Source organism: Ornithorhynchus anatinus, chromosome 1, assembly GCF_004115215.2.
Source record: "Ornithorhynchus anatinus isolate Pmale09 chromosome 1, mOrnAna1.pri.v4, whole genome shotgun sequence".
NCBI lineage: Eukaryota > Metazoa > Chordata > Mammalia > Monotremata > Ornithorhynchidae > Ornithorhynchus > Ornithorhynchus anatinus.
This window is the reverse complement of record NC_041728.1, coordinates 104,729,074-104,751,198: the sequence shown is the minus strand read 5'-3', so window position 1 is coordinate 104,751,198 and position 22,125 is coordinate 104,729,074. Positions and strand designations below refer to the sequence as shown.

At 44.7% G+C, this 22,125-nt stretch overlaps 1 protein-coding gene and 2 non-coding genes across 4 annotated transcripts in view; all 3 read right to left on the bottom strand.

Annotated features, from left to right (window-relative positions):
- Nucleotides 1–22,125, bottom strand: part of PLOD2 (procollagen-lysine,2-oxoglutarate 5-dioxygenase 2) — a 113,882-nt gene that overhangs the window by 52,682 nt on the left and 39,075 nt on the right. For both annotated transcript variants that reach the window (XM_029068137.1, XM_029068138.1), the window contains exons 2-3: nt 13,950–14,041; nt 6,039–6,175 (exon numbers count right to left, since the gene is read on the bottom strand). In XM_029068137.1, coding sequence (XP_028923970.1) covers nt 6,039–6,175; nt 13,950–14,041 — 229 coding nt within the window. The remainder of the gene's footprint in view (nt 1–6,038; nt 6,176–13,949; nt 14,042–22,125) is intronic.
- Nucleotides 1,183–1,320, bottom strand: LOC114816818. The gene has a single exon (XR_003764629.1). It is a non-coding gene; the product is annotated as a small nucleolar RNA SNORA7 (small nucleolar RNA).
- LOC114815604 lies at nt 15,899–16,036 on the bottom strand. The gene has a single exon (XR_003763403.1). It is a non-coding gene; the product is annotated as a small nucleolar RNA SNORA7 (small nucleolar RNA).

Here is a 22,125-nt window from a genome sequence, read left to right as displayed (position 1 = left end):
CTGGACACAGAAAAGAAACTATTCATAGCCATTTCTCATCAACAGGCATGCATATGTCCTGGAAAGTTCAGAATCAAATTAACTAAGGCCCCTGTCAAATAATAGTGATAGTAATGTTACTTTTTAAGCCCCCAATGTGTGCAGAGGACTGAACTGAGTACTAAGAGAGACTGCACAGGTGGCCTGTCTATTTGTCTACTTGTCTGTCTGCTTGTTTTGTTTTGCTGTCTGTCTCCCCCTTTTAGACTGTGAGCCCATTGTTGGGCAGGGATTGTCTCTACCTGTTGCCGAATTGTACATTCCAAGCGTTTAGTACAGTGCTCTACACACAGTAAGTGCTCAAAAAACACGACTGAATGAATGAATGGAAATTATACATGGTCCATGTCTCTCAGAGGGCTCACAATCTAACAGTTTAAATGGGAAGAAGAGACTGGAGATCAACACATCAGGAATGATGAAACATTAAAACACAACACAAACAAATGAGTTAAATAAAAACAATCTCAGAAAGTTCTGAGACGAGAAGAGAAGAATTTTGAGGTCCTCAGGGTTCAGAGATAAGAGTACACTTGTGTGGGGAGGGAAGGAGACAGTTACCACAAGTGCCTTTTTGAGAGTATGCGGGAGCAGCTTTTACCCCCGGCCTAATGGACATGGAGGATCCCAGGAGTAGGGACCCTTGATGATGGGAGGGAAGGCAGAGGTGATCACACATGGTGTGAGCTACGAAAGAGAAATCATCCCAGTTGTGACCACTGGGGAGCTAAATCAGGGGATATTGGGACAGAATAGACTGTGCTATTGGAATTCCAGAAGCCAGAATGCTCTGCCATTCCTCCCAGCCTCCCTGCTGCTCTCTGGCAAGTGGATGCTGATTGGTTGGAAACTCACGGCATGTAGCAATCCAACATGCTTGCAATATTAGCATTTTAGAAGTAGATGCTGCAATAAATTGTTGTTGTCTTATGCTGTCGAGTCGTGTCCGACCCATAGCAACGCCACGGACACATCTCCCCCAGAAGGCCCTACGTCCATCAGCAATCGTTCTGGTAGTGTATCTGTAGATTCTTCTTGGTCAAAATATGGGAGTGGTTTACCATTGCCTCCTTCTGTGCAGTACATGAGTCTCTGCCCTCGACTCTCTCCCATGCCGCTGCCGCCCAGCCCGGGTGAGTTTTGATTTGTAGCAGATTGCCTTCCATTCATTAGACACTGCCCAAGCTAGGAACGGAATGGGTATGCCTCTGCTTGACTCTCCCTCCTGTAGTCAAGACTGGTAGAGTACTGGAAACTCTCCAGGTGTGACCCTGAGAGGTCAGCAGTAAATTACTCTTCACTAATTTCCTGGCAGTCATTTCCTCTTTAAGCCCCGGAAAGCAGCCTGTATGTTGTCTGCTGACTGCCAAGCACATATTATTTTGCCAAGATGACATGCACTGTTGGCATCGGAGAGGGCAGTGGGTTTGTTATCTCTAATAGGACAACTTCAGGCATGGAGTTCCCTGCATGTACTTTTGTTTTCCAAGAATTTTGCATTCAGCCATCAGAGGAGTCTGGATATCTTCAGTAATATATTCTCGTTAGCATGGCCTAGTAGAAAGAGTATGAGCCTGGGAATCAGAGGACATGGTTCTAATTCTGGCTCTAACCCTTGCCAGTGGGTGACCTTTAGGCATGTCACCTAAAGACCTCTGCCTCATCTGAAAATGGAGGTTTAATAACTGCATTCCCTCCTCCTTAGACTATGTGTACCATATGGGACAGGGACTTTGACCTAATTATTTCGTATCCACTCCAGCACCTAGAATGTTGCTGGGCACATAGGTAGCAGTTTATGAATTCCACTTTTATCATTATTATTTATATTTAGTGAAAGTTTGGAATGGTTAAGGGAAAGGCCACTCCATCTCTCTCTCTTTTTTCTTAATGGAGGGCAAAGGACTGAATTAAGGACTTGAGTAAGTGCAACAGAATCAAGACACAAATTCACTGATCATAAAGAGCTTACAACAAAATAGAGGTACAAATGGACAAAAGCAATGCCCAGAAGTGCAAGTAGGAGGAAGGAGGGCCTACTGGGTAGTAGTAGATATATATAAGGATGAAAGAGCTGAACAAATAGATGAATTTATAATTCATTGAATATATGTATATGTACATAAGTGCTAAAGATACGCATAAGGTCTGTGAGGGCTCATATCTGGGTGTTGGGTTGGATTTGAAGCTGGAGAGAATTAGGTTCTGGCAAAAATTTGGCATATGTGGGTTCCAAGGCTCTGAAACAATATTAAAAGTAGAGATGGGGATTGAAGAGCACTGTTAGAAGAGGAGGTGAGTTTGGGGATGGCTAAATGCTAGCTGGATCACAGCGGGTGAAGAAAACCAATATGCGTATTGGAGAAAGCTGATGGAGGACCTTGAAGCCAATGGTAAGAAACTCAAAGTCATCCACTGCTCAGTGTGTTCCTTATCCATTCATTCAATCACATTTATTGATCGCTTACTGTGTGCACAGCACTGTACTAAGACTTTGGGAGAGTACAATGAAATAATAATGTTGGCATTTGTTAAGCATTTACTATGTGCAGAGCACTGTTCTAAGCGCTGGGGTAGATATAGGGTAATCGGGTTGTCCCACATGAGGCTCACAGTTAATCCCCATTTTACAGATGAGGTAACTGAGGCACAGAATAGTGAAGTGACTTGCCCACAGTCACACAGCTGACAAGTGGCAATGAAACAATATGATATACCCACAACGAGCTTATGTCTTTGGGTGTCACTCTCACACTCCCTATCTGAGACTGAGACAATGACACAGCCAGTAATGTGCACCTGATTAAATGTTGGGTGCATCCAAGGCATCTTTTTCTCATTTAGTTAATGTAATATTACATTGGTGATTACGAGTTGACATTAAGCACATTTTCCAATGGCTCTCCCTTCTCATCTGAAAAACCCCTGATCAGTAATTTTCAGGCTCTCCCAACAGCAGTCTCCCGCTTGCCTATCTCTTCTCTTCTCCCCCTACACGAACTTCTCTCATGAACTTCTCGCTCATGAACTTCTCTCCTTCGATCCTATTCCCCTGCAGTCTCTCACTCTCTACTCTTCAACTCACTATTCATGCCTTCACCAAAAGCCACTCTCCCCTCTCTCAAATTGCTATGAAAAAGCCACCTCTTCAAGAAAGGTTTAACTCCTGCCCACTTTTCCATCATATACCTCAGTCATCTTGTATTTATCTGTTTGTTCATTTGGTCATGTGTCTATTACTAATCAAATTTCTCACCCTTAACTTTGTACATTCTTCAGTTATATTTACTGTATACTCCATTAGATCTTAAGATTCTCAAAGACAGCAATAACATCCATCACATCCTTTGTATGTTCCCCACGCACCTGGTACAGTGCTCTGCACCCACAAGATGCTCTATGAATACTTTGGATACGAAATGTGGAAACAAAAAAATACTGTCGACACTGACTGATGAGTTGATTGAGAAATAGTAGACTCTTGTTTATGGCTTTCCAATCCCATGCGGTTCAATTAATCCCGGATATTTATTGAGCACATACTGTATGGAGAGCACTGTACTAAGCACTTGGGAGAGTACAATACAACAGAGTTGATAGACAGCCTAGTGGAGAAGTTCCCACAACAAGCTTTCAGTCTAGATGGGGAGATAATTTTCTTCAGGTTTCCAACTGTAATGAAATCTTTCCTGGAAGATCAGCTTGTTGGAATTATATAGAATTTCTTATAGAATTTCTTCTCACTGATGTCAATCATGGTGGGGGCATTGACGCTGATGCTTGCGACAAAGTTTTTCTGTTTCAGGAGGATGTGTCAGGTCATTAGGCATTTACTACTGCTTCTGGGTATACTGGTTGATATACTGTGCTAAGCACTGGGAAAGATGCAGATATCCAATTTATATCCCCGTTGGAACGTGTCTACCAACTCTATTATTTTCTTCTGTTTGAGAAGCTGTGTGGCAGACTGGATTCTCCTTCACGGGCGCCTCTTCCCCCTCCCATCCTCTAACGGTAGTTCTTGGCCCTCTTCTGTTCTCCATCTACACTCACTCCCTTGGTGAACTCATTCGCTCCCATGGCTTCAACTATCATCTCTATGCAGATGACACACAAATCTACATCTCCCCTGTTCTCTCCCCCTCCCTCAGGCTCGTATCTCCTCCTGCCTCCAGGATGTCTCCACCTGGATGTCTGCCCGCCACCTAAAACTCAACATGTCCAAAACTGGCTCCTTATCCTCCCTCCCAAGCCCTGTCCTCTTCCTGACTTCCCTGTCACTGTGGACAGTACAACCATCCTTTCCGTCTCTCAAGCCCGCAACCTTGGTGTCATCCTTGATTCGTCTCTCTCATTCACCCCACATATCCAATCCGTCCCCAATACCTGCTGGTCTCACCTTTACAGTATCACCAAGATCTGCCCTTTCCTCTCCAACCAAACATCTATCGTACTGCTACAAGCTCTCATAATATACCGGCTGGATTATTGTGTCAGCCTTCTCTCTGATCTCCCTTCCTCTTGTCTCTCTCTGCTCCAGTCTATTCTTCATTCCACTGCCCGGATCATCTTCCTGCAGAAATGCTCTGGGTATGTCACTCCCTTCCTTAAAAACCTCTAGTGGTTGCCTGTCAACCTCTGCATGAAACAAAAACTTCTCACTCTGGGCTTCAAGGCTCTCCATCCCCTTGCCCCTTCCTACCTCACCTCCCTTCTTTCTACTGCCCACCCCATAGGCTTTGCTCCTCTGCCACTCACCTCCTCACCGTCCCCCGTTCACGCCTATCCCGCCATCAATCTCTGCCCACGTTCTACTGCTGTTCCGGAAAGCCCTCCCTCCTCACCTCCGCCAAACTAACTCTCTTCCAAGCCCTACTGAGAGCTCACCTCCTCCAAGAGGCCTTCCCAGACTGAACTTCTCCTTTTCCCTCTGCTTCCTCTCTGCTCCCCCTCTGCCCTCTGCTCCCTCCCAATTCCCCCCTTCACCTCCCCTCAGCTAAGTCCCCTTTCCCTCTGCTCCTCCCCCTCTCCCTTTCCCTCCCCTCAGCACTGTGCTCATTTGTATATATTTTTATTACCCTATTTTATTTTATTAATCAAGGTGTACATCCCCTTGATTCTACTTATCGTGATTATGTTGTCTTGTTTTTGTCTGTCTCTCTCCCCCGATTAGCCTGTGAGCCCATCACTGGGCAGGGATTGTCTCTATCTGTTCCCGAACTGTACATTCCAAGTGCCTAGTACAGTGCTCTGCACATACTAAGCACTCAATAAATATTATTGAATGAATGAATTAATTCAGCCCAGGCCTGAAAGTCAGAAGACCTGGGTTCTAATCCCAGCTCCGCTATTTGTGGTGTGACCTTGGGCAAGTCACTTTGTCCCCTTGTTCATTCAATCGTATTCATTGAACGCTTACTGTGTGCCGACCACTGTACTAATTGCTTGGACAGTACAATTTTGTAACAGATAGAGACAATCCCTATCCAATAATGGGCTCACAAGGGGAGACAGACAACAAAACAAAACAAGTAGACAGGCCTCAGTTGCCTCATATGTAAAACGGGGACGGAGATTGTGAGCCCCACGTAGGTCAGAGACTGTGTCCAACCCAATTGGCTTCTATCCACCCCAGAGCTTAGTACAGTGCCTGGTACATAGTAAGCACTTAACAAATACCAAAATTATTATTATTATTAATTATAAAGCATTAATACAGTGACCTGCACATAGTGAGTGCTCGATAAATATGAATGATTGATTTATTGGTAATCCTATGGATACACTCCTAACACAGGTGAAATTTACTGGGCAGGGAAGATTGTCTTAATGAACACAGCTTTTCATTCATACATTCAATCATATTTATTGAGCACTTACTGCGTGCAGAGCACTGTGCTAAGCACTTTTCCACACGATGGGAATGTGAGACATCATCCATATAACGATACAAATGTCTTCTGATGCAAGGAGTATAAAAGCAATCCAAATTGTCCTACCATTCAGTAAACATCACAATCAAGTCTTCCTGGTCAGCGTATTCTTCCATTGCTTCTTTCAGCAATCTCACTTTCTGGCCCCCACCTATGGAGTTCATGCCCTCTCCACCTCTCCAAACCTCTCCTTTACCAAGAACCTGAAAACAAAGCACTCAGTTACTGCAGAAACTGCAGGCACACAACAAAAGAGAAAATCCAGGACTTGATGATAGACTTGCTAAGTAGGAGGTCTATAAGAGAAACTGAAGCAGAGATCCAAACCCACATTTTCCCCAGCAACTGAAAAGCAAAACAAGCTCTTTTTTCAACAATAAATCTTCAAAAATAGATTGCCAGTTACATCATTTCAGAAATAAGTAGCTACCCAAACCAAGAAAGCAACTCATAATTATTTCCCAACAAATGTAGCCACACCCATATGCCTAAGCGAAAAAGGAAAGGAAAATGTACACTCTTTTACCAAATTCTCTCTGATTCTGTTACCCTAGTTTGACAGAGGGAGAGGAATGGACAGTGGCCAAGGAAAATACTACATGCTAAGTAATTTTTGATGCCTTAAACTGTTTTCCTGCTCAGGACGGATTCCTCTGTATCCAAGAGGAGCCATCCAAACTAAGCTCCACCTTTCACTCCTTTATGACTCATAACAGCATCTGGGTAAGGTTTATATAACTGTCAAATGCTTAATGAGAAATAGTTACAGTTTCAAGAGCAATAAATTAAAATGCAGTGGGGAAATTACCAGGAGGCAGAGGCACTGACTTTTCACTTGAGAGAGGCAGAGAAAAAGATGGGGTTGTAATAGGGTTGGGGATAGGGTGGAAACAGCCTTCAAAGACTCTAGACTGTAAACTCCTTGGGGGCAGGGAACATGTCTACCAACTCTGTTATACTCTACTCTCCCAAACTCTGAATAATAATAATGATGGTATTTGTTAAGAGCTTACTATATGCCAAGCGCTGTTCTAAACACTGATGTAGATACAAGGCCATCAGGTTGTCCCACGTGGGGCTCACAGTCTTAATCCCCATTTTACAGATGAGGTAACTGAGGCACAGAGAGGTTAAGTGACTTGCCCAAAGTCACACAGCTGACAAGTGGAGGATCTGGAATTAGAACTCACGACCTCTTACTTCCAGGTCTGTGTTCTTGCCAATATTCCATGCTCTGCTCCACTTAGTATTGTGGTCTGCACGTGGTAAGCAAGAGTGTGGCTTAGTGGAAATTGTATGGGCTTGGAAGTCGGAGGACGTGGCTTCTAATCCCAGCTCCATCACTTGTCTGCTGTGTGACCTTGGGCAAGTCACTTAACTTCTCTGTGCCTCAGTCGCCTCATCGGTAAAAAGGGGATTAAGACTGTGAGTGCCACGTGGGACACCCTGATTACCTTGTAACTGCCTCAGTGCTTAGAATAGCACATAGTAAGCACTTATCAAATACCATTATTATTATTATTATTATTATTATTCGCTCAATAAATACCATTGATTGACTGATTAAAGAGACAAAGGTACCACTGTTCATCATATGGCCCCTGATTGGAAATGCTCAGGTCTTTTCAGAGACCTGGGGTGGCACTGCAGGAAGTCTCGCTCAAAAGGCCCCCTAGATTGGGCACCAATAATTGTTCATGTGCACGTACCCCACTAGATTGTAACATCCTAGGGGGCAGGATTCTATCTACCAACTGTATTGTACATTATTATTAGTGGTATTGCCATCATCATTATTATTAAGCACCTACTATGTATTGAGCACTGTTCTAAACACTGGAGTAGATACAAGTTAATTAGGTTGGATACAGGTCCTGTTCCACATGGGGCTCACACACTAAATAGAAGGGAGAACTGGTACTGAATCCCCATTTTTCCAGGAGAGGAAATTGAGGCACAGACAAATTAAGTGACTTGCCCAAGGTCACGCAACAGGCAAGTGGCAGAGCCTGAATGAGAATCCAGGTCCACTGGTTCCCAGGCCCATGCTCTTTTTCACTAGGCCGCACTGCTTCCACAGTGGAGAAGCAGCATGGCTTAGTGGAAAGAGCACGGGCTTAAGAGTCAGAGATCATGGGTTTGAATCCCGGCTCTGCCACTTGTCAGCTGTGTGACTGTGGGCAAGTCACTTAACTTCTCTGGGCCTCAGTTACTTCATCTGTAAAATGGGGATTAAGACTATGAGCCTAACATGGGACAACCTGATTACCCTGTATCTCCCCCAGCGCTTAGAACAGTGCTCTGCACATAGTAAGCGCTTAACAAATACCAACATTATTATTATTAAATACCAACATTATTATTACTCTCCGTAGCACTTAGTGCAGTATTCTGCACACGGTGAGCACTCTATAAATACCACTGATTGAGGCATTTTTTTCCAAAAAGACACAACATATATGTCAATCATTCTTTCATCCATTCATTCAATTGTATTTATTGTGCGCTTACTGTGTACAAAGCACTGTACTAAGCACTTGGGAGAGTACAATATAACAACAACCAGTTATATTCTGGCCCACAATGAGTTTACAGTATAGAGAGGGAGACAGACAATATAAATACATAGATTGAACAAATGAATGAATACAGATATATACATATGTGCTGTGGGGATAGAAGGGAGGATGAATGAAGGAGCAAGTAAGAGTGGTGCACAAGGGAGAGGGAGAAGAGGAGAGGAGGGCTTAGTCAGGGAAGGCTTTTTGGAGGAGATGTGCCTTCAATAAGGTTTTGAAGTGGGGGAGAGCAATTATCTCTTTCATATGAGAAGGGAAGGTGTTCCCAGGCCAGAGGTAGGATGTAGGAGAGAGGTTGTCGGCAACATAGATGAGATCGAGGTGCAGTGAGAAGGTTAGGATTAGAGGAACGAAGTGTGCCAGCTGGGTTGCAGTAAGAGAGTAGTGAGGTGAATAGGAGGGAGCAAGCCAATTAAGTGTTTTAAAGCCAATGGAAAGGAGTTTTTGTTGGATGCGGAGGTGGATGGGCAACTACTGGAGTTTCTTGAGGAGAGGGGAAACATGGTCTAAATGTTTTTAATGTCACCTTCTTATACACCTTCTTAAAAAAAATTCCCTCTCCCTCTTGGGGTGGCTCCACAACTTGAGGATCCATAGTGCTTACACTGCCACAAAATTGCATGCTGAAAACCCTGCTGTCTCCCAACAACTGGAGGGAGGGATAGGTTTGTGACAGCCTGGAGCCATGAACATCTCTCAATATTAGCACTGTCCAGTGCAGGTCTCACTGCCTGGCACCTTCACATCATCACCCCACTGGAAAAAGAGAAGGGGAAGGAGACTTCGTGAAGCTAAGGTGCCCAGGCCTGACTCCATAGGGGACCTCAGCATCCCAGCACAATGAATCAATCAATTCATTACATGCATTGAGCTCTTTCTATGTGCAGAGCACTGGCCTAAGTGCTTGGGAGAGTACAGTGCAACAGAATTAGCAGACACATTCCTTGTCCATAACAAGCTTTCAGTCTACAGGGGGAGACGGACCTTAATACAAATAAAGAAATCACCTAAATGATTTAAAGATATGTCGAACTCTGTTACACTGTACTCTCCCAAGTGCTTAGTATAGTGCTCTGCACACCATAAGTGCTCAATAAATATGATTGACATTGACCTTTAACATTCATTTTATATTATTCTATTCTCATAACATCCTTGTGCATTAGGGAGATTATTACCCACATTTTCCCAAAGAGGAAAGTGATGCCCAGAAGGACTGAAACCTGCCAAGAATCACGGTGTCAATCCATGTCAGAGTGGGAGACTTGAGAGCTCAAATCTCTGTAACGTACTCTCTCAAGGGCTTAGAATGGTGCTCTGCACAAAGTAGGAGATCAGTAAATATCCTTGATTGATTGACACCTAGGCCTAGGTTCTTTCTACTGAACCTCTCCCCCTCTACTGTCCTCTCCCCCTCCCTTCAGGCTCGCATCTCCTCCTGCCTCCAGGATGTCTCCACCTGGATGTCGGCCCGCCACCTAAAACTCAACATGAGCAAGACTGAGCTCCTCATCTTCCCTCCCAAACCCGGTCCTCTCCCAGACTTCCCTATCACTGTGGATGGCACGACCGTCCTTCCCGTCTCTCGGGCCCACGATCTCGGTATCATCCTTGACTCGTCCCTCTCGTTCACCCCACACATCCTATCCGTTACCACGACCTGCCGGTTTCACCTTTACAATATCGCCAAGATCCGCCCTTTCCTCTCCACCCAAACGGCTACCTTACTGCTACGGGCTCTCGTTATATCCCGGCTAGACTACTGTGTCAGCCTTCTCTCTGACCTCCCTTCCTCCTCTCTCGCCCCGCTCCAGTCTATTCTTCACTCCGCTGCCTGGCTCATCTTCCTGCAGAAAGGGTCTGGGCATGTCACTCCCCTTCTTAAACACCTCCAGTGGTTGCCTATCAACCCAACCTCTGCTCCAAACAAAAACTCCTCACTCTAGGCTTCGAGGCTCTACATCACCTTGCCCCTTCCTACCTCTCCTCCCTTCTCTCTTTCTACTGCCCACCCCGCACGCTCCGCTCCTCTGCCGCCCACCTCCTCACCGTCCCTCGGTCTCGCCTATCCCGCCATCGACCCCCGGGCCACATCCTCCCGCGGTCCTGGAACGCCCTCCCTCCTCACCTCCACCAAACTGATTCTCTTCCCCTCTTCAAAACCCTACTTAAAACTCACCTCCTCCAAGAGGCCTTCCCAGACTGAGCTCCTCTTCTCCCTCTACTCCCTCTACCACCCCACCTTCACCTCTCCGCAGCTTAACCCTCTTTTCCCCCCATTTCCCTCTGCTCCTCCCCCTCTCCCTTCCCATCCCCTCAGCACTGTATTCGACTGCTCAACTGTATATATTTTCATTACCCTATTTATTTTGTTAATGAAATGTACATCGCCTTGATTCTATTTAGTTGCCATTGTTTTTACGAGATGTTCTTCCCCTTGTCTCTATTTATTGCCATTGTTCTTGTCTGTCTGTCTCCCCCGATTAGACTGTAAGCCCGTCAATCGGCAGGGACCGTCTCTATCTGTTGCCGACTTGTTCATTCCAAGCGCTTAGTACAGTGCTCTGCACATAGTAAGCGCTCAATAAATACTATTGAATGAATGAATGAACCATTATGAAGTCAACATTTTCAGCTCAAACTTTGTCTTGAGGCTCTTCTTCCTAGATACATTACTTCCTGTTTTAAAATAAGGTGTTAAACATTCAGGGCTGAAAAGTGTAGGCCTACGTGCTTGTGAGTATTTATGTGCTGTGTATGTGTACACACATTCTGAAGTCACACAGCACTCTGCCCCTGAGTTTAATGTGTTAAACAGAAGAATTTCCAGATCTTGGCACTGAGTGAAAGCAAAGTGGTTTCTCCCAGACCTGGCAGGAGCTGTGGCTCTCAGAGTGGCTTTGACTGACAGATCTTCCCAGCAGCAAATGACACCCTCTTCTGCCCCAGCCCAAGGCCACGTGGGCTTTTCCTTACCCTTGCTTGGTACCACGACGATAGGTACTCTGGGTGTTCCCCATGAGAATGGTGAGAAGCAGGAACAGAAAAGGGAGGTCCCAGAAAAGCAGTGTGGCCTAGTGGATAGAGCAAGGACCTGGGAGTCAGAAAGACCTAGGCTTCAATCCCAGCTCCACCCCTTGTTCGCTGTGTCACCTCGGGCAAGTCATGTCACCCTCAGGGCCTCAGTTGCCTCATCTGGAAAATGGGGATTAAGACTGTGAACTCCGTGTGTGACAAGGACTGTGTCCAACTGGATTAATGTGTATCTTCTCCAGAACTTAATAGAGTGCTTGGCAAAGAGTAAGTGTTTAACAAAAACCATTAAAGAAAAGAAGGATATCAGGCTCTCGGTGGTTCAGGAATTTGGGGGCTACAACCGGGGCAAAGCTTCTCAGCTCTGAGTGTCACCTCCAGACCGGGCTCACCAGCCACAAACATCAACACCCCCAAAAGCTTGAGGAGCCCTGGAAGCTGTAGCTTCCAGTGTAGGAATCATGTAATTCTGAATTGGCATCCCCAGGCAGTGATGGATCAGACCACTCTCCACTGCTCAAGCAGGGTAGACTCAAGGTCGGAGTTTTGGCACAGCATTTTCAGGTTAGATTTTGAAATCCAGGTTACAGCCCTGAGAGGGCTTAGGTTTTAATCAGGAGCCTGGTAGGATCAATTAATTAAGTGTATTTACTGAGCCCTTAATGTAAGCAAAACACTGTACTAAGTGCCTGGGAGAATACACTCGAAGAGAATTGATAAACACATCCCCTGCCCACACGGAATTGTGCAGGGAAGGAGAAATTTGCCATGTTCTTTCTGCCAAATTTGCAGATATGGTCCATTTGTGGGAAAGAAGAGTAAATTATTTAGGCTTTCATTCTGGTTTGCATAATGGAGGCAATGGGGAAGTGAGAATTCCCAGATTGGGGGATGAGAGCAATACTATCATTCCACCTACCCCTCCCTCAATTTCTCTCTCAGTGGATCTCATCAGACTGTGTGAATGTGCATGACCTAATGGATAGAGAACAGGTCTGGGAGTCAAAAGGACCTGGGTTCTAATTCTAACTCCACCTCTTGTCTGCTGTGTGATCTCAGACAAGTCACTTAGCTTTCCTTGTGCTTCAGTTACTTCACCTGTAAAATGGGGATTAAGACCATGAGCCCAATGTGGGACAGGGACTGTATCCACCTTCATTAGCTTGTACCTACCCCAGAGCTTAGTACAGTGCCTGGTACATAGTAAGCGCTTAACAAATACCATAAAAAAAAGGCTTCAGTGTCAGGAGACACAGAGGAGAGAGTTGGGCATTTAAAATAAATATAACTGGACCTAGGTGTTTGATGCAATAACTATAGTAATAATAATAACAATTGCAGTATTTGTTAAGCGCTTACTATGTGCCAAGCACTGTACTAAGAGCTGGGGTGGATACAATCAAATCGGGTTGGACACAGTTCCTGTCCCACATGGGGCTCACAGTCTCAATCCCCATTTTCCAGATGAGGTAACTGAGGCACAGAGAAGTGAAAGGACTTGCCCAGGGTCCCACAGCAGACAAGTGGCCGAGTCAGGATTAGAACCCATGACCTTCTGAATCCCCGGCTCGTGATCTATCCACTACATCACTCTGCTTCTCTGGTAGTAGGGGACATAGCTCAAAACTGGACTGTCTAGCATAAAACCAAAGATCGGCCACCCTATTCTTTGGGTACATGAAGAGATTAACCGCATTGGCTTCATATATTTGTGTGTGCTTTACAGCACGTCTTAGTGGCAAGAGCATGGCTTGGGAGTCAGAGGTAGTGGGTTCTAATCCCGACTCCTCCACTTGTCAGCTGTATGACTTTGGCTTAGTCACTTCACTTCTCTGTGCCTCAATTACCTCATCTGGAAAATGGGGATTGAGATTGTGAGCCTCACGTGGGACAACCTGATTACCTTGTATCTACCCCAGTGCTCGGAACAGTGCTTGACATAGAGTAAACGCTTAACAAATACCATAATTATTCAGCATTTAGTACAGTGCCTGGCATATAGTAACTGCTTAACAAATACCATAATTACTTTTATTATTACTAAACTGCTTTAAGTTGCTAAATATCGGATTAACAAATCAATTCCTTCAATAGTATTTATTGAGCACTTACTATGTGCAGAGCACTGCACTGAGCGCTTGGAATGTACAAATCGGCAACAGATAGAGACAGTCCCTGCCCACTAACAGCTTACAGTCTAATCACGCAGAAAGCCATTTGTGCATAGGTCCTGCATAAGAATGCCATACTAAATCCCCCGCAACAAAGGACAACAAGTTGGTAGGTGCCTCCCTCAACCAGTTACCAACTACCAAGCAAGATGAGAACTTCCAGTATTTATCCCCAATATAAGACCATACGATACCTTCACAGTATAGTTGAAGTATTTTGCTGATTGCATAAATCGATGAAATCCATCAGTTTCTTTTGTTGCTACAGTGATGACTAATAACTTATCTGCAAGAAAAGACAAAAGAGTACAATCAATCAGTGGTATTTATTGAGTGCCTACCCTATGCAGAGTGCTGTATTAAGCGCTTGGGAGAGTAGAATATGATAGAACTGATGGAAATGATCCCTGCCCTTACAAGCTGACAATCTAGTGGAAGGGTTACGGTAAAGTGTATCATTTCAAATGTAGCCTGTAAGGTATCTAGCTTCAACTACAGCAGGAAGTTTTCTTACGCAAGCTTGCAGCTTTGGATGGAACCAAGGTTGCAAAAAAAAAAAATGATGGTATTTGTTAAGGGCTATGTGCCAGGCACTGTACTGGGCATTGGGGTAGATACAAGCAAATTGGGCTGGACACAGTCCCTGTCCCTCGTAAGGCTCCCATTACCCCATTTTCCAGATGAGGTAACAGGCACAAAGAAGTGAAGGGACTTGCCCAAGGTCACACAGCAGATAAGTGGCAGAGCCTGGATTAGAATCCATGACCTCCTGACTCCCAGGCCCAGGCTCTATCCACTAGGCCATGCTGCTTGTAAGTAGGGGGAATGAAAGAACCTGTAGGCATCAGCTGTCTCATAGATCTGGGCTTGCCCCTAAATCAGTCAACTGTATTTACTGGGTGCTTATTGTATGCAGAGCACTCTACTAATCCCTTGTGAGAGTACAATATAACAATATAACAGACACCTTCGGCTGCCCACAATGAGTTGACAGTCTGCTCTCAGTCCTTAATTTCCAAGACACACCCCAAGACCATCTGACCTAGGTCCCTGAGCAGTCCAAGGATTAGGATGAACTGGATTGTTGTTCCTGAAGTCTGCTCTATGTGTGCTGGACCCCCAAGGAGACCCCTAGTAGGAGGCTTTGGAACCAGATCCTAAGGGGAAGTTGAGAAAACTTGACAGAAACCGAAGAACTTCTGGGGTAAGTGAGAAGCAGCGTGGCTCAGTGGAAAGAGCACGGGCTTGGGAGTCAGAGGTCATGGGTTCGAAACCCGGCTCGGCCACTGGTCGGTTGTGTGACTGTGGGCAAGTCACTTAACTTCTCGGCGCCTCAGTTACCTCATCTGTAAAATGGGGATAAAGACTGTGAGCCCCACGTGGGACAACCTGATTCCCCTGTGTCTAACCCAGCGCTTAGAACAGTGCTCGGCACATAGTAAGCGCTTAACAAATACCAACATTAATTAATTAATTAGGAACCGAAAGTCAGCCCTGGAACCTGTCCTATTGGCAGGATTGCATTCACAGATGGTAGGCCAAAATGAAAAGCTGGAAAATGGTAGCAAAAAAAGTATCCTGGCAGCTTGCCATAGGACCCAGACATAGCTTGGAACCCAGGTGCCCGAGGGTGAATCCACCACGTTCCATGGCAGAGGAGAGAGCTGTGTCTGCCACACAATCCACGGGATGTGACTGACAGGCAGTATTCTGTGAATCCCTTTAGTACTCTAATACTCATCCCAGTCCCACAGCATTTATGTCCTTATCATTATTCTCTACTAATTCTGTCTCTCCCTGTAGCTCCTTGTGGACAAGGGATAAAGCCTACAGCTCCATTATTTTGAACTTTTCCCAAGTGCTTAGTACAGTGCTCTGCACAGTGCTCAATAAATGCTACTGATTGATTGAGTGATTAGTAGTAGTATTCTCATCTTGTCTTATGCCATCGAGTTGTCTCCGACCCATAGCGACCCCACGGACACATCTCTCCCAGAATTCCCTACCCTCCATCTGCAATCATTATGGTGGTTTATCCATAGAGTTTTCTTGGTAAAAATACAGAAATGGTTTACCATTGCCTCTTTCCGTGGAGTAAATGACTCTCTCCCATGCCGTTGCTGCCCAGCATGGGTGAGTTTTGACTTGTAGAATATTGCCTTCCACCTGCTAGCCACTGTCCAAGCTAGGAATGGAATGGGTAGGTCTCTGCTTGACTCTCCCTCCTGTAGCCGAGACTGGTAGAGTACTGGAAACTCTCCAGGTGCGACCCTGAGAGAAGCAGTAATATTAGCCCTAATGGTATTTATTAAGTGCTTATGGTGTGCAGTCCAGTGAGAGAGAACAGAGAGGTGGGAATTAGCCATGGTCCTTTTCCCTTAAATGAGACTTTCAGTCAACCGGTGATATCCATATCCAGTCTGGGCTAGCTGCAACTAATCTCAGCTGGGTGAGGCAGCCAGGGAGTATTTGCTACAGTGTGGTTCGCAAGCAGCTGACAACATCATGATCATCAACCCTACCACAGGGTACGGCTCTTCCAAGTGAAGAGTCCTGTAATGGGCACCTACTGTTACCTATTGGGAACCTTCCCTAGAAGCACAAGACCCACTTCCCAACTTTGAGGAATTTAGAGTTTGAGGATGGCAACACTTCTCCGTAATGAAACCTTTATAATGAAAATCTCCATACAGTGACACATTTCTTTAGTCCCAGCTACCCACAGGGTTCAGTCACTTGTTTGTGCTTTTAATTCTCCCCACAGATCCTTTCATAGAATGGGACCACCGCATAACAGAGGCGCAAAACACTTTTCCATCATCTGAATGGAAGAAAATAATTTTTAACTCAGCAAAGTAGGGTAAAACTGATCAATCAATCAATAAATTGCATTTATCAAGTGCTTACTATATGCAGAGCACTGTACTAAGAGCTTGAGAGAATACAATATAACAAAATTGGTAGACATGTTCCCTACCCACAGTGAGCTTACAGTCTGAAATCAGAAATTGCACAAAGGATACACACAGGAATAAAACATCCCTGCCCTTCTTTTACTTCAGTGGCTTCTGCTCATATCTTTAGGAAAACAGGCTTTTAGAGTCCTGGACTCATCTATTCCGCAGGCAACCTTTTGCTTAATTCTTGCCTCTCGACTGGAGTGCCCTCCCTCTTCATATACGACAGACCTCCCACCTTCAAAGTCTTGTTGAAGGCACATCCCTTCCAAAAGGTCTCCCCTGACTAAGCTCTCATTCCCTCTTCTCCCAATTCCTTCTGTGCAACCCTTGGGCTTGTATGTGCACCCTTTACTCAGTTCTCCATCAGTCCCACAGTGCCTATGAACATATCTGTAATTCATTTATTTATATTAATATCTGTCTCTCCAACTAGATTGTGAGATCGCTGTGGGCCCGGAACATGTCTACCAAACCTGTTGTATTTTTCTGACCCAAACGCTCAGTGCAGTACTCTGTACATAGTAAGAGCTCAATGAACACAACTGATTGATTGATTGATAGGGTCAGCTCTGAAAACTAGAATCAATACTCAATGGTAACAGTCCAGCACAGACAGCAGTTTTCTAAATTAACCCAAACATAAGATTCAATTGAAAATAACAAAGGAAGAATATTAAATTTTTCAATCAATCAATGGCATTTATTGAGCACTTACTATGTGCAGGGTACTGTATTAAATTCTGGAGAAACTATAATATAACAAAATCGATAGATATTTTCTCTGTCCACAAGGAGCTATTTGACACTCATTTACCAGAGATTTCAAGCCTGGGAAAAGTCTCTTTCTTGTGGCCTAGTAGATAGAGCAGGGGCCTGAGAGTCACGGGGTCATGGTTTCTAATTCCAGCTCCACCACTAGTATGTTGTTTGACCTTGGGCAAGTCACTTCACTTCTCTGGGCCTCAGTGACCTCATCTGTAAAAGGGGGATTGAGACTGTGAACCCCACGTGGGACAGGGACATGCTTGTATTCACCCCAGTGCTTAGTACAGTGCCTGGCACAGAGTAATCATTTAACAAATACCATAATTAGAGGGCAACACTTCCTACGTGGAAGCCAGAGAACTGGCTAGACACCACAAAATCTAACCTACGTTTTCCAATATAATGTTACCGACAAAGAATGAATCTTCACTGATGTCAGAGCACTGTTGGCTAGACGCATGCACAGACAGAAACGTTACCCGATCTGGGGATTTGAAAGACAATGAAAAAAAGCACGGCTTGACAACGTCTACCGATGTTCATGCAATTCCTGAATCTTCTTTTTCCAAGAGAATCAGAGTTTCACCAAGCATGGATCTCATTTCTCAGGATAGTACAGATTCCAGTTGAGGAAACCATCTGTTTTCATTTATGCTGGTTGTTCCACTACGCTGATGGATAACCCCCACCCCCATCCTCAGCACCGGAAAGGGAATCTGAAGTTGAAGGGGTGGAAGTGCTGACACCGGCAAAGCTCTTGGATTTTCTAGGTTATCCAATTCACACTTGATTTTCCAGCCAAATCAAGGGGACACATTCTGCCACCCAGAGACCCACCTTTGGAGCAAAGAATTCCAGACAAAGGAGAAGAAACCCATATTCTGTATAGGTCCTGCCATTGTAGATAATAGCAATAATTATTATTATAATGGTCTTTGTTAAGCACTTACTACGTACCGAGCACTGTTCTAAGTGCTGGGGTAATAAGAGTAATAATAATAAGAGTAATAATTAGAGCATGTGTTAAGCACTTATTGTGTGTCAGGCACTGTACTAAGCACTGGGGTGAATTCAAGCAATCTTGCCGCTGACCTGGAGCACCCTCCCTCTTAATATACGACAGACATACACCCCTCCCACCTTCAAAGTCTTGTTGAAGGCACATCTCCTCCAAAAGGCCTCCCCTGACTAAGCTCTCATTCCCTCTTCTCCCAATCCCTTCTGTGCAACCCTTGGGCTTGTATGTGCACCCTTTACTCAGTTCTCCATCAGTCCCACAGTGCTTATGAACATATCTGTAATTCATTTATTTATATTAATGTCTGTCTCCCCATCTAGATTGTGAGATCGCTGTGGGCCCGGAACATGTCTATCAACCCTGTTGTATTTTCCTGACCCAAACGCTCAGTGCAGTACTCCGTACATAGTAAGACCTCAATGAACACAACTGATTGATTAATTGATAGGATACAGTCCTATCGGACACAGTCCTTGTTCTACATGGGGCTCACAGTCTCAATCCCCATTTTACATATGAAGTAAATGAGGCCCAGAGAAGTGAAGTGAGTTGCCCAAGGTCACACAGAAGACAAGTGGCAAAGATAGGATTAGAATCCATGACTTTCTGACTCCCAGACCCTTGCTCTATCCACTATGCCATGATGGACAGATACAAGAAAATCAGGCTGGACATAGTCCTTGTCTCCCATGGGGCTCACAGTCTTAATCCCCATTTTACAGATGAGGGAACTTGGAACTGAGGCACAGAGAAGTAAAGAGACTGGTCCAAGGTCACACAGCAGACAAATGGTGCGAGTGGCATTAGAACCCAAGTCCTTCTGGCGCCCAATCCATACTCTATCCACTAGTCCATGCCAGCCTACAGATGCTAACAAATAGACCCATGTCAAACTGAACAGCCCTGACCAAGTGGGTTCCTTTCTCAATCACTCTCACCCAATCACTCTCCCACAGCTCTGAGCTCAGGGCAATTCTCGGCCAAAAGAGAGGAGACAGGCCACACTTCTTCAGCTGGCTAAGTCTGGCTTCGGAGCAGTGGATCCCCTGGCCTGGGCACAGTTGACTATCAGAATACTAATGCAAGATCTTCTAGGAAATTTGTCTATTACACTATTTGTTTTACTCTCTCAAGTGTTTAGTACAGTGCTCTGTACACAGGAAGTACTCGGTAAATACCCTCAATCAATTGACTGGGATCCTGGTCCTGCCCTTGCTGAAGGGAGCCTTTTAAAAAGGCAGAAGAATATTAACAATTGTATTCTCCCAATTATTTCAGTACTCTGTAAATGGTAAATGCTCAATAAATACCACTGATTGATTGACTGGTTCAGAGCTCTAAGGGGCAGAAATGCCTTTATGATTATCCCTGAAGGTAGAGTGTGGGGTCCTAGACAACTCAATTAGCTCAGCGCAGGACCCTGATGGCCCAAAAAGAAAAGGGCCCAGGGGGAGAGCTTAAAAAGTGGGAGTTTTGTCCTTATATCTTTCCTCCTATCCAGCGCGGTAAAGCAATGACACTCACAGGAGGCACTCTCACTGCCGCCTCTCCGTCCTCCCAGAGACACTCCCAGCTAGGGGACTCCTGCAAACAGCCACCATGCGGGGCAGTGGAGGGAGAGAGGGAGGTGATGGGAGAACAAGCTGCCTTGTCTTCCTCCTTGCCCTACTGCTCCAGATGGAGCAGGTGCCTGATAATAATAGTTGTGGTATTTGTCAAGCACTGACTACTGACCAAATATCATACTAAGTGCTAGGGTAGGTTCAAGATAATCAGGTCAGACACAGTCCCTGTCCCTCCCCTCTTCTGTAGTTCCCTCATCTGTAAAATGAGGTTGAAGTACTGGTGACTCCTTATTCATGAGCCTTGTGTGGGACAGGAACTAGGTTCAGCCTGATCATATGCAAGTACCCCAGTACTTACCTTATAGTAATCAATGCAACAATAAAAATGAAAATCAAATAAAACCAATGTCATCCCTGAATGCACCATAACTGGTGCATGCATCTGCAGTGAACTGCATCAAACACTTTTAGCTACACAGAATTTCAGAAAAAATCAGCCCCCTTTCCATGTTTTGTTCCCTAACAAGACATTGATGGATACTAGCATTTGTCAAAAAGCCAGGGAAGTGATATCTCCATTAAGGCAAAAATGTATGAATTCGAGATTTAGGGCTCCAACATGAACTGTGTTGGAGACCGAAGTGAATATCCTTATTATTTTGTTTCAGAGTAGACAGAAGACTGTCGTAATCCCATGTATTACGTATCTGGAGAGGAATTTCAGGAACGCTGAAAATTGCAGTCACCCTGGCACTCGGACGCAAAGGGGATGACTAAACCAGCCATGTGGAGAAGCATTTCCCTTTTATGTCTGGCTTCCTAACCCACAAGTCAGACCAGATTAATAGGAAAAACTGAACTTGGTTCAATATCTGGAACATTCAGAAATGCAGTCCATTTCACAATTTAGGAAAACTGAATTTGCATATGAAATGCTTTGAAAAGGCATTACCTCAATTATTCTCCAGTGGCATTAAAAAAGTTCTCCCTTGAAAGTCAGATAGCCATCCTAAATCTCAATCTCTTACTGGTCAATCCCCTGAATAATATTGGGGTTGAAATCTGTTCCATTCTGGGGGAAGCCCCACAAACTCCACAAACCCCAGAGGTCTAATTTTTGAATTGGAAAAGGATTCTTATGCTTAAGATCTCAACTACTCAAAATGTGTGGAGAATGGAACCACAGACCAAAGGAAGACACATCTAGGGTTGGAAGCTTGAAAGATCATTTAGTCTAACCCTCTGCTATAGGAGGAACTGCCTTCTGGCCTTCATTAAAAGTTTTCTATTTTATACGTCACAATTTCCTCAAAATAGCCCATCGATGATGAATGGTGATCCTTGATAGGGCAATCTTTCTCTTAACTAAACTAAATCCTTCTTGCCGTGCTTTAAAGCAGTCCCTGTGAGATGGTTTTGCATTTGAACTTCCAGACCTCGAGGTTGAGACAGAACATCCAACACTCCAAATTTTAACCTCTCCATCCCTCACTTTCTCCTCTAAAGACCTAGTATGAGGGTGGGTCAGACAAGAATTCATCTGAACACTATTACTGAACATGATCCCAATCTTTTTTTTTTCTCAAGGCTGAATAATCCCAGCTTCATTAACTTGTTCTCCTTATTTCTCAGCCCTGTGATTACTTTTGTGACTCTCTGGGATCTTACAGTCCCTCTGCCTTGATGCAGCACAGAACTAGAAGTAGCGTGGCTCAGTGGAAAGAGTCCGGGCTTAGGAGTCAGAAGTCATGGGTTCGAATCCCGGCTCTGCCACTTGTCACCTTAACTTCTCTGTGCCTCAGTTACCTTATCTGTAAAATGGGAATTAACTGTGAGCCTCATGTGGGACAACCTGATTACCCTGTATCTACCCCAGCGCTTAGAACAGTGCTCTGCACCTAGTAATCACTTAACAAATACCAACATTATTATCATTATTACTATCAGTGTTTAAGAAGTGTCTGGCCAGTAATGAATAGAAATCTAAGATTAATTTATTTTTCCTGTTTTTGTATGCCCAGGTCCTCTAATTTATCAAGAGACTACAGGTCCTCTCTTCCAA